At 37.0% G+C, this 12,891-nt stretch overlaps 1 protein-coding gene across 8 annotated transcripts in view; it reads left to right on the forward strand.

Moving 5' to 3' along the window:
* The window catches only part of SLC4A10 (solute carrier family 4 member 10), a 387,026-nt gene that overhangs the window by 304,264 nt on the left and 69,871 nt on the right, over positions 1–12,891 (forward strand). For all 8 annotated transcript variants that reach the window (NM_001266840.1, XM_015110179.3, XM_077956433.1 and 5 more), the window contains 3 exon segments: positions 986–1,160; positions 1,741–1,874; positions 2,622–2,867. In NM_001266840.1, the coding sequence (NP_001253769.1) occupies positions 986–1,160; positions 1,741–1,874; positions 2,622–2,867 (555 nt within the window).

The raw sequence follows: 12,891 nt of genomic DNA on the forward strand, positions 1-12,891 counted from the left end.
ATCATTATTCCACGGAACAAAACAACTTACAGTAGACAAATGTTAAGTCTGCATATTGTTATTAGATGTTCATAAAATGAGAATACCTACTTATTAATGGTCTCATTTCTAATAGATTTTTTTAAAAGCTCTCAAATTTAAAGCACCATTTCACAGTTTAATACTTTTCCCCCAAAAAAATTCTCTTTCAAGTGTTTCAATATGGTTTTGGATATATTTGGAGTAAATGAATTTATACCAAGTAAGGTCACTATTGTCTTGTGAATCACAGATGTTGGGATGTGTTAACGTAAGAGTGGATCAAAATTACATTTATCTAGTTTGATTATTATTAAGGACTCCCTCCTAGTTTTCTAAAAATGAAAACAGCTCCGGAACCTATCTGTCTCTACTAAGTATTGCTGCCATCCAAAAGGACATTTAGATGTCGTCCTGCAACAATATCTAGTGAGGGATTTTTGTTTGTTTGTTTGTTTGGCTGAGAGAGTAGGTAACTGGAGCTATGGTTAAACATTGCTTTTTCTCTCTAGGGTGATGCTCACTACTGGAGTATAGAAAAGCCAGCTAACCCTCCCTCCCTCCCTCCCTGCTATGCTAAATGGAATTAAACATTTAGAAATACTGCCAATAATTGAGGGTGGTAGGCCTGAGTTTAGGAGGAGTAGGTTGACGTAGAAATGGCACAGAGATTAGAGTAATCCTTGAATCTCATTATTTGGATTATGATTGGTGAACAGCTCTGAACCTTGTTTAAGAGAACCTGGGATTTTTGGTGGTTGACACGATATTGGGTTAGGAATTGAGTAACATAGTTGTGCAGTGCCTCCCTGTAGATTATTATAATACAATGCAGCAGGTTATGTGGGTCTCACCTCTGCTGATGGAAAACGTATACTGTGACCTGGCAACAAAGCAAATGAGCATTTTGACTTGTGTGTTTTTTTATATTTGGGTTTCACTATTGTGTTTTCCCCCCCTGTCTTAGGATTTTTGGGGGACTTATTTTAGATATCAAAAGAAAAGCTCCATACTTCTGGAGTGACTTCAGAGATGCTTTCAGCTTGCAGTGCTTAGCATCTTTTCTGTTTCTCTACTGCGCGTGTATGTCTCCTGTCATCACATTTGGAGGACTGCTGGGAGAAGCAACTGAAGGGCGTATAGTATGTATCATGCTTTTCGCTGAACTTTGAAACATAATCCATTTTTAAGATTCAGTTAGATAAGTAAGCATTTAATTTTGGAGAGATTTGAGATATGGTCTGCTAGATAAACTTTATATGAATTTCCTGGATGGCTAGTGGAACTTGTAATCTGGGGGTGGAATGTCTCAGAATGACTAGTTCTGAGTCTTACAAAAGGTTCTCATCTGATGCCTTGCCCTCAGCCCCCCAGTCCTAAGCTAGGTTTAGGCTCAGTTCTTGTCTCACAAGAGGTCCATTTGCTATATACCTGGGCCATGTTTCTGTCCAGATGCTAATCCTGAATACATTTAAACCTTTTGTAAGGCAACAGAGATGTGAGATAAGAAAGTGAAAAGAACACCTCCACCTTTGCTACTATGCATTTTCTTCTTACTGTCAGCCCCTTTAGTCATCATCCTACCCCACATGTTGCCCAGGATTGCTAGGCTTTTCATGGTGAAGGAGAAAGCACATATCCGTGTATTTTAAATGTCTTCTCCTTAGCTACAATGGCTTCCTGTACAGCTTAGGTAATTGAACCATTTATATCTCTACACAGAGTGCAATTGAATCTCTCTTTGGAGCATCCATGACTGGGATAGCCTATTCTCTCTTTGGTGGACAGCCTCTTACCATATTAGGCAGTACAGGACCAGTTTTGGTGTTTGAAAAGATTTTGTTTAAATTTTGCAAGTAAGTGTTATGTACTTTTCAGCCCTTAGCCTCTTCCTTTTCTCTTTACTATATTTATACTTCTCCCAACATCACTTTTGGAGGTCTGTTAATAGAGACAGAATTGCCTGGTTTGATTCAGTTTATCATTTTTGCTTCATCATGGGAACAGAGGAAAAGCAAAAGATTTATGTATATTGTTATGTAATATTTTTAAAGAGTAAGACTCAGTTATAAGCGCTGAGAAATCCCTTTTAATTTTGTCCCTTTAGATGTTCCCTTTAGACCACTGGTCCCTAACCATTTTGGTGCCAGGGACTGGTTTCATGGAAGACAATTTTTCCATAAATTGGGTGGGGGAGATGGTTTTGGAATGAAGCTATTCTACCTCACATCATCAGGCATTAGATTCTCATAAGGAGTACACAACCTAGATCCCTCACATGCACAGTTCACAATAGGGCTTGTGCTCCTATGAGAATCTAATGTCGCCACTGATCTGACAGGAGGCGGAGCTCAGGCTGTAATGCTCACTCGCCTGCCACTCACCTCCTGCTGTGCAACCCCGTTCCTAACAGGCCACAGACAGAGGGTTGAGGACCCCTGCTTTAAACAAGACTTTAGACAAAGTCTTGAATTTAGATACTCATAGGATGTGAAGCTTATTTACTTTCACTTCCTGAATGAGGTTTATTTTCATTTGCTTAAAATGATAGCAAGCTGTTGAATGACCTTCTTTTCACTGTTCTTTCCTTTTCCTCCTCCCAGAGAATATGGGCTGTCATACCTATCTTTAAGAGCTAGCATTGGACTTTGGACAGCAACTCTGTGTATCATACTTGTGGCCACTGATGCTAGTTCCCTTGTCTGCTACATCACTCGGTTTACTGAAGAAGCTTTTGCTTCCCTGATTTGCATCATTTTCATTTATGAGGCCCTGGAGAAGTTGTTTGAACTCAGTGAAGCTTATCCAATCAACATGCATAATGATCTGGAACTGCTGACACAATACTCGTAAGTACCATTTCCCCTGCTGGCTTTGAGGCTTTTCTTTTTACAAATATTGCTATTGTTACAAGAAATATGAGGAAATTACTCAGCAGAGAATGTGCCTTAAGTTGATTCATGACCTAAATCCTGACTCTCAGAGTTGAACAGGATTTTAAAAGTTATTTAATCAGCCACTCATCTGATACTTGCATTATCATTATACCATCTCTGCCAAGAGTATCTTTTTAAAGTTCTATTTGTCTAGTGTTCTCTAAAATAAGTAGATAAGGAACCAAGTCCATCTTAATATACACCAATTTTACTTTAGCAAAATATATGCTATTTGGTGTTATTTCAGGGTCTTTTTAATTTACAGTAATTCAAAGAAACATAGTAATGAAAATATAAGGTTTCAAATTTAGAGCAATAAGGTAAAATAAACTTATTGGGTCTAAATCTTACTAGATGTTTGAAAGTGTGGTAAGAACATAAATCACTGAATGAAAAATTTAATTTTGGTTTTGGCACGTGTGACATTTGTGATGGAAATACTCAGGTATTACTTGTTGAAAGTGATGTTACAGTCCAGGATTAAACATGTGATTGGATCTGTTGCTCCTTCTAGTTTTGGTATATCAACAGTCTGGAATGTCTCTCAGGCTTTGTCTGCAGACTATATGTGGCCATTAAATGGCCCCATTATTTAATCGTATAATTTTTTGTTGTGTTTATATACAGTTTTTTATACTGCAAATATCTGAAGCAATATGTTCTTTAGGAGACAGTTATCATCTCTGCATCAACCACCAATGATTTCCATATAAACTGCATAGATATGGCCTTGAACCCTTTTAATATTTTTTAATCTTTATTTACTACAAGAAGTTTAAATTGTTGAAGTCAGACCAAAATCATGCAATGTTATAATTTTGTTAAGAATGATGTAATGATATAATGTTGAAAATAATGTGAGTTTTAGTACTTTCACTTTTATTTTATATTTAGAGATAACTTTAAACAACTGACCCCCATTTTTGAATAAGAAAAATCAAAGTGGAAATATAAAATAACTTTCCCAATAAAAGCAAATAGTGAGAATGTTGTAAATAGGGCTAAGAAGGTACTGAGCATAGTTGTCAAGGAAATGGGAAGGATAGTTTGATCAAAACCAGGGATAACATTGATACATGCCTTTTCATTTATCCTTATCTGAAAGAGAATCTCACTGAATTTGGATATCCTTGCTGAGATATGTAATTATCTCTGGTTGGATTTTCAGATCTACTACATGCCAGGCACTATACTAGGTGCTAGGAAAACCATGGTGATTAATATTCTGTCCTCAGTGAACTTCCAGTTGAGTAGGGAATGTAGACAAATAGACAGCATGAGGAAATGAGTGCCAGATTAAAATGTTGGTACAAAATGCTATAGCACCACATCAGGAGAGCACCTAACCCAGATTTGAGGTTCAGAGAAGCCTTCCTGGAGGAAATAACGTAGAATAAAAAATGCAGTAGAAGTTAGGAAGGTGCTAAGGAATAGGGCAGAAAAGTAGTTCAGACAAAGGGCATTCACAGGACTAGATGCAAGAGATGCATTCATGCTTTAAAATATTTGTGTAAAGTTATGTAGATAGTGGTAAAACAAGAAATGAAATCCAGGTTTTATTACTGATATAATTTTCAGTACACTGATGAATACAAATAAACTCTCCAAAAGAAACCAAGTAAAACAAATAAAACAGGTAAAATCAGAACTATTCTGTTTCAAGTGGTAGGAAGGCACCCATTGCCTACCCTGTCAGCTATTCTTTGAACCTTAGTGATAGCTTCTCAGGTACTTCAGACTGAGGAACATACTTTAAAATCCCTTGGTCTAGAAAGGAAAAGATTGCAAAAGCAAGGTCTGAGCCCTGAACAATTTTCACAGCTTAAAAGTAGAATGAGAAAAATGCAACCAATAGGCAAAAAATAAATAAATAAACAAACAAATAAATAAATAAATAAAAATAAGAAAGAAGCATCAGAGGAAACTATGGATAATGTCAGGTCACAGAAGGCAAGGAACAAGAAATGTATCACAAAGTCTTTAGAGAGGACAGCCGGTTGGATATCAAACAGAACAAGGAAAAGCATTTGAAAAGAGATACTTGGTAACTTTAAAAACTGGTATTGGTGTGGGAGAGGAGGCAGAATGGGAGGTCAGTTTGCAAAAACTAACAAGGAAGTGGGTGGTAAGGAAATGGAGAAAGCTGCATAGGCCAGTTGGTGTCAAAGAAAGTGGGAAACAGAATGCCTTTTGAAGAGGGCAATGAAATAATAAGATTGATAATTTGTGACAGAGAAGAACTATGCATGTTTAAAAATGGGAGAATAGAAACTGAGGAAAGGGAGACAGCAAAAATGGAGAAAGAGTAGATAAACACGGGATTGCAACCTCCCAGGAGTCAAAAAAAATGATGAGATCAAGGGGTTAAGTAAGACAAATGCTCAGAGGGTAATTTGAAAGCTAAAATAGCTTTATGTGGCCATGATCCCCGCCTGTCATGGTGATCAAAAGAGGAGTGACAGAGGTCCTGACTTTCTCCACATTTCCATCTCTGCTTTTTAAAAAGTGATCCTGCATGTTTAGGTTTTACTTTGATCAGTGTGGGCATCTAAAACCTAATTCTTCCAAGGCTGAACATGAATGTGTGCTGATGACTGTGTTCCATTGCCCAAGTGCCCTTCTTAACCCAATTTAGGGAGATAGAAGGGATGGAAAGACTGGTTCATCCTGATGGGCATGAGGTTTTAGTGCCACCTGGCACCTGAAATGGGTGTGTGTGACGGAAACAATGACAGTCTCATGGGAAACGGGATCTGACGAGATATCCTCATTGCACTGGTTCTTCACTCCAGTTGTTAAGCCTTGATTGTCTGGCTTCCAGTACCACTTACACTGTGTACATGAATCTGATCAGGTATTTCCATCACTTGCTCCTTGGAGTAGCAAAATTGATCTTTTTTTGCTATGCATAGAATGCATATATTTATTAGTGTACTTTTAGTTATGTTCATTAAAGAAAATAATACATTATTGTTAATTACTGCTATTTTAATGTATTTTGTAATCTCATACTTTTGCACAAAACATTTACTTTGTCTCATGAAGTCCAGATGACACTTTTAGTGGCTTTCTTGTTACTGTGACCTTTTCACATTTAATCAGTGTCATTTATAACAATGTCCACCTAAAGTTTTCTACTTTAGATGTGGCTGGCCTCATATTTGTTATAAGATACTATGCAGGTTCATTAGAAAAATTCCTAGAAAATGTTATAGCTAGAACATAATATATCTGAGATTGCAACCTTTGCAAGCAATATGCCTATAATGTACATATTTGTTTGGGTATAACATATTTGAAAAAAGTCATCATGTTTAGGATCTGTATTTCAGTTTTTTTTTAATACTTAGCCTCCTACAATCAGATTTTCTTAAATTCATAGTTTATCAACCAAATAACAAGATGTCTTTGACTTTTTGAAGACATATCCTGCTCCTCTGTCATCCTAACCTTATAATATGGTAATATACAGACCTTATATTTGAAAATATAAGCTTTTCTTTCATTGTGCCAAGATCAAGTGCCAAGATCACCTATTTATCTTTGAGAATACATACATTGCACCAGACGATTAAGCTGAATATGCCAAGTTAGCAATAAAAAACAAGTTTATGAGAATAATCTTTCCTTGGTTGCTTTGATTTTAAGAAATGGCAAAAATAGAATGAAGTGTTGTGCTTTCGTAAGATGAAGTGTTTCTTTCAGGTTTGGGAATAATAAACTTTTGAAAGACAACTAGCTAAAGAAAAATTGGGAATGTATTTATTAATGTTTTGTAATCAATTGGGTCAAAGCAGTATGTAGGGTCTGATTATCTCTCTCGTTTCTGATATATATGTAGACTAGAGTGAAATAAAATATAATGATTAACAAGCTGTTGAAGGAGTGTTCTCACTAGCAGGTTATGAGAATTTTTTTTTGTTTTCTTTTCCTCTTTTTTGTTTCTCCAACACCCAGCCCTTTACATAACCCAAGATAGTGACCTGTTTTAAATAAATGTTATTTACTGACTGACATACAGAAGAATATCCTCTTTCTTATCTTCTCAACTAGATTTGAACCTCCTTTAAAGTAGAAAACATGTAACAATGAGAATTTCATTCTCACTGTCCCTAATTTTATCTCCCACAGTCCCAGCATAATATTGTAAATACGGTTAAGTGATACTTAATATATACTGATTAATGGAACATATTGCAAAATAATTGACATTATTTTGCCAATCTTGTTCTCTAAGTAAAGAAAATAGTGCTTGTTTCCATTATCTTTAACAGCACTCTTAAAGATTTTAGCTAGAAGTTTGGGATAAATTTGACACATTATGAAATTCTTAATATGCAATAAAGGTATATAAATTTGAATTGATAAAACTAATGATGACTGAAAATTTAGACAGGGTGCCAACATTGTGGAGAAATCATCTGAAAAAAAAAAGGCAAGAGAAACAGGAGTGCAATTTACAGCAGAACTCCCAAGGGTGATAGATGTGGGGAGAAAGAAGATGAAACAGAGTAATCATACTGCATGAACCTTTTTAGTACTCACCAGTCAAAAAATAGAGAATAAAACAGATTTAGAGAAATATCTGTTTCAACCTTTTTAAATTACATTTTTTGCTATGTATACACTTGACTGGATTTATCCAGAATTGCTTGCAACATAACATGATAATTATATTTTTAGGTGTTTATTTGTGTACCTCCACTAGATTTATCTTTATAATGATAGATCATGGCCATTAGGCAGATCTATGTACCTACTATATCTAGCAAAGTGCTTGGCACATATTATATGAACATGTCTATTCATATTTTTACATTTCTGAAAATGCTTCTCACAACTGATGGGCACATTTCATATATTGCTTCCCCCAAAAAAGCTAGATTGTTTGACACCTTAGATTCAAATAAATATAATAGTAGGCACTCAGTAAATTATGATTCAATAAACTTTTAGCAGCTTCTCACCTCATTCTTGATTCTTGATCCAAACACTTGCTATCCTTGTTTTCTGTTCCTGCTTTTAAAGTAAATTATTTTAATGATAAAGTCTCATTTCTAGTAGCAGTAGTATCCAATATAATAGTTCATTATTTACTTGTTTTATTCTCACTGTCCCTAATGAATTATGAGCCTTTTTGAACAGAATTTGTGTTTCTGTATCTTTCTACCTACAGAAAGCTAAGGGATTGGTAGATAGTAGTAAAGCTTTATTAAGTGTCTTTCAAGTAAGTTACTCTTCGTGTCTACTTTCAGATCTTAAATGGAATTATATTTCACACTTTCTTGTCAAATAGGTATAAAAAGGCAGCTATTTACATGAGAACTCAATATCAGAGGGCGAGTACTAAACAGGTAACAGTGATTTCTTGGTTTCTTTCTTTAAAGAAGTTTAAATAGTTATGTGGCCATGTTTTGGTAAGATGTGATGAGTGTTCTCGAGGAGTTCACAATCTTTGAAGTACTGACCCCATTTCTCTTTGCTTCCTGAATTGATCTAGATTCAAGCATATATTCTGAAATATTTTAAGTGGAATGTAGTAATGTTTTAACTTACATTAAAATACCTCAGCACAGACACTGTGGTAATATATCAGGGGAAAACCCACCACTGATATTCAACGTGAGTCCTTTTCTATTTTCCCTAAGTGTTGGCTGGTCTGAGAAATAAAGGGAAAGAGTACAAAAGAGAAATTTTAAAGCTGGGTGTCCAGGGGAGACATCACATGTTGTGGGGTTCCGTGAGGCCCCCTGAGCCATAAAACCAGCAAGTTTTTATTAGCAATTTTCAAAGGGGAGGGAGTGCATGAATAGGGTATGGGTCACAGAGAGCACATGCTTCAAGGGTGACCAAAGATCACAAGGCAGGAGGTCATGGCAAGATCACAAGGTCAGGGCAAAACTAGAATCATGAATGAACTTCCATGTCCAGCTATGCATGCATTGTCATTGATAAACAAGGTTCAAGAGCAGAGAACCGGTCTGACTAGAATTTGCCAGGCTGGAATTTCCTAATCCTAGCAAGCCTGGGGGCACTGTAGGAGACTAGGGCGTGTTTCATCCTTATCTACATCTGCATAAAGGCAGACACTCCCAGGGCGGCCATTTTATAGGCCCCGTCATAGGAATACATTCTTTTCCCAGGGCTGTTAATTATTAATATTCCTTACTGGGGAAAGAATTCAGCGATATTTATCTTACCCGTTTTTGGTAATAAGAGAAATATGGCTCTGTCCTGCCCGCCCACAAGCAGCCAGATTTTAAGATTATCTCCCTTGTTCCCTGAGAATTGCTGTTATCCTGTTCTTAGGGTGCCAGATTTCATACTGTTCAAATACACATGCTCTACAAGCAATTTGTGCAGTTAACACAATCATCACAGGGTCCTGAGGCAACATTCATCCTCAGTTTATGAAGATGACGGGATTAAGAGATTAAAGTAAAGACAGGCATAGGAAATCACAAGAGTATTGATTGAGGAAGGGATAAATGTCCATGAAATCTTCACAATTTATGTTCTTCTGCTGTGACTTCAGCTGGTCCCTCCGTTCGGGGTTCCTGACTTCCCGCAACAGTAATATGTGTATGTTAGGTCAAGTTACAACCATGGTCAGCTAGTATTCTGATCAGGAGTCCAAACTCTAGAAGTGGTCAGCTAGCATTAAAGCAGAGAGACTACACTCCAGAAAAGGCTACTACAAACCCCGAGACTATTTGCCATATCTCAGTCAACACTGATGCTTTGCCAGATGTCAGAAATGGATTTTCATTGGCAATATCACTGACTTGTTAATCAGTATACTGAAATGCGTTGGTAAAAATTAAATGTACTCAGGATATGTGGATTGACTGTGACCTCTCTAATGCTTTGCCAGATGTCAGAAATGGATTTTCATTGGCAATATCACTGACTTGTTAATCAGTATACTGAAATGCGTTGGTAAAAATTAAATGTACTCAGGATATGTGGATTGACTGTGACCTCTCTAGTTTTGCCAGAAGAGGATATGAGAATCCAGCAGGTGAATCACATAGTCTCAACTCCTAGAGATATTCTCAAGGCTTAATTCATAACTGATCCTATGTCCAGCTATTTTTGGTGCCAGATGTCCATACCAGAATCCTGCTTATGAAATACTGTCTTATCATCTTTGAGTAAATCTTGCATGCAAGATGAAGTCAAAGTATCAAAAACAGAAGAGTTGGAACTTCAGTAAAGTAATGAAACAGATTATAGGAAGTACTTTGCCCATATTTCCCAATAAATGTTTGTTTACTATATATGTCTGTCTATGTAACTGAAAAAATAGTATACCTCATCTTTGCCTTTCCAAGACACACTGTAGTATAATTTACCTGTAGTCTGTGACATCATCCAGCTTCTTAATATTTCTTTCAAGTGCTGGAACTTTAAAATGTCTTTTAAGCACTGTTTCTCAACCACTAATACACATACCATCATTGAAAAGCAGAATTTTAAAGAGTTTAAAGGGATGTTTTTCATAGTAAAAAGTTCTTCCAAAAATTTCACTGGCTTTTTATATCCTTAATAACCATTCTAAATGAAAAATGTAATAAATAATAAAGCCACTTGACAGAATATACAGAAATACAATAGCTATGAAAAGTTGTGAACCTTTGCTCTTGTAACTCTGTTGCAATTTCAATTTCTAAAACATCAATTAAAAATAGTTCATACTTCACCAAAGTTTTAACTCCACAGAAAGTAGCACATTTTCTTTTCAAAGTCGCTCTGAATATTCCTTTTTACATTTACTAAAATCTTCTGGGACAGATAAGATCTATTTTATTGAACAAGTTATGACTTATGACCTACCAGTAATCAAATGAATTATAGTGAAGAGTAGAACCCTTTTTTTGTCTTCAATGTAATGCTTTTCTAAGTAGATGGTATGATCTCTTTCTTCCACTCAACTTGTTCTCACCCGTTGTTCATATTGTAGCAGGACGAGCAGCATACAACACTCCTCAGACGCCGAGTTAAAGAAGGAAGGGGTTTATTCGGCCGGGGGCATCACCAAGACTCCTGTCTCAAGAGCCAAGCTCCCCGAGTGAGCAATTCCTGTCCCTTTTAAGGGCCCACAACTCTAAGAGGGTGCATGTGAGGGGGTCATGATTGATTGAGCAAACAGGGGCTACGTGACTGAGGGCTGCATGCACCGGTAATTAGATCGGAACAAAACAAGATAGGGATTTTCACAGTGCATTTCTATACAATGTCTATAATCTATAGATAACAGAACCAATTAGGTCAGGGGTCCATCTTTAACTACCAGGCCCAGGGTGCGGCGCCGGGCTGTCTGCCTGTGGATTTCATTTCTGTCTTTTAGTTTTTACTTCTTCTTTCTTTGGAGGCAGAAATTGGGCATAAGATGATATGAGGGGTGGTCTCCTCCCTTATTCCCCACTTTTGGGACTCTCACTCATTTTATTAGTGGGAGTTCTAACATTTTCACTACCCGTATCTTCTCGCAAGACAGATCAATAGTGATTCATGTAGTATACTTGTGCTGAAGCATTTTGGTGAACTAAGGTAGCGATGAAGCTTTTTATCATTTGAAGAAGTGCAGGTATCAAACAAGGGAGCAGTAGGCAGGTTCCTATTACTATTATAACTCTTATTATAAGAGTTTTAAATCCTCCTAGCACTGGGAACCATTTTCTAAACATGGCCCTAGGATTAAATCCATGCCACACTTGCATGGGCACATGTGCCAGTTTTGTCATATCTCTAACCATGTCTTCAACTACTTGCCCTTGCTTATCTATGTGTAGACAGCAATTAGTAAGGTTAAATTTCCTACAGGCCTCTCCTTCAGCTGCTAGCAAGTAGTCGAGAGCTAATCTATTTTGATAGATAGCATTTCTCATCTGAGTTTCTTGCTGGGCCAGAATAGTCAAGGCTCTACTGTTTTTATTAGTGATTATTTTTAAGACAGCTTGTAACTGTATGATTCGGTTGATCATGTAAATGGGGGCCCAGTATCCCCATGAGCCGTCTTGTGCCTAAGTAGCAGGCCTGTAATATTGTATGATTCTCTCAGGGAGCCATTTATCATTTTTTCAATTTCTTATAGCTATGCTTCTCTTTTCACAGGAAGCATAGACAAGGAAGCCCAGGAGTTCGCCTGTTTTTATGGGCAGTAGGAAGAAAGATGGTTTAATAGTGCCAATAACACAACTGACCTGCCCACTGGTCTGGTAATTTGGCATGAGCTCTGTGCCCACATACCCAGTATAATCCAGTGGGGACTGTCCTGTCCTGGTGGGACTCCAGGTGGGTCCACACAGTTTGCAACTTTGGAAATTTACTAAATGGATTTCTCTCTGTGTGATTTGAACTCCACCAAGTGACTGTTTTTGTCATACCATTATACAGTTTCTGTCTCAGACAACTAAGTCACCTATGGGGTGAGCAAATTCTTTTCCTTCTCTAGCTATGCAATATTGTCCAATAATTGAGGCTTTTAGGACCCAGAAATTATCAGGGTGATTCTTTTGAGCCGGGAATTCATCCGGAACTGGGTCTGTAGGTACTAATTCTCAGGCTTCTCATGGCCATTGATCTCCTATTACAGTTCCTCCACATGCATAACATGAAGTGACATTGAGAGACTGGGCTACATGCTCGGCTAATTGCAAAAACAAATTTTTTTGTTTTTCCTGGAATTTTTGGTACTGGCACTTTTAGTTTATCATAGAAGGTTTGAAATACTGGCTCAGGAGAGCATTTATAAACTTTTTCTCAAACCATGATATTTACTTAAAGATCAAGTCTAACTCCATCAATTTTTAGGGTTACACGTTCCCCCTTTTTTTCCAGTGAGGATCAAGGGGATTGGTTATTACTAGCTCTAAGGGGTCACATTGTCCCTTAGTACAGGAAGGGCCATTTTTTCCTTTCTGAAGGTGGACTG

The sequence above is a fragment of the Macaca mulatta genome, chromosome 12, assembly GCF_049350105.2.
Source record: "Macaca mulatta isolate MMU2019108-1 chromosome 12, T2T-MMU8v2.0, whole genome shotgun sequence".
Classification (NCBI taxonomy): domain Eukaryota; kingdom Metazoa; phylum Chordata; class Mammalia; order Primates; family Cercopithecidae; genus Macaca; species Macaca mulatta.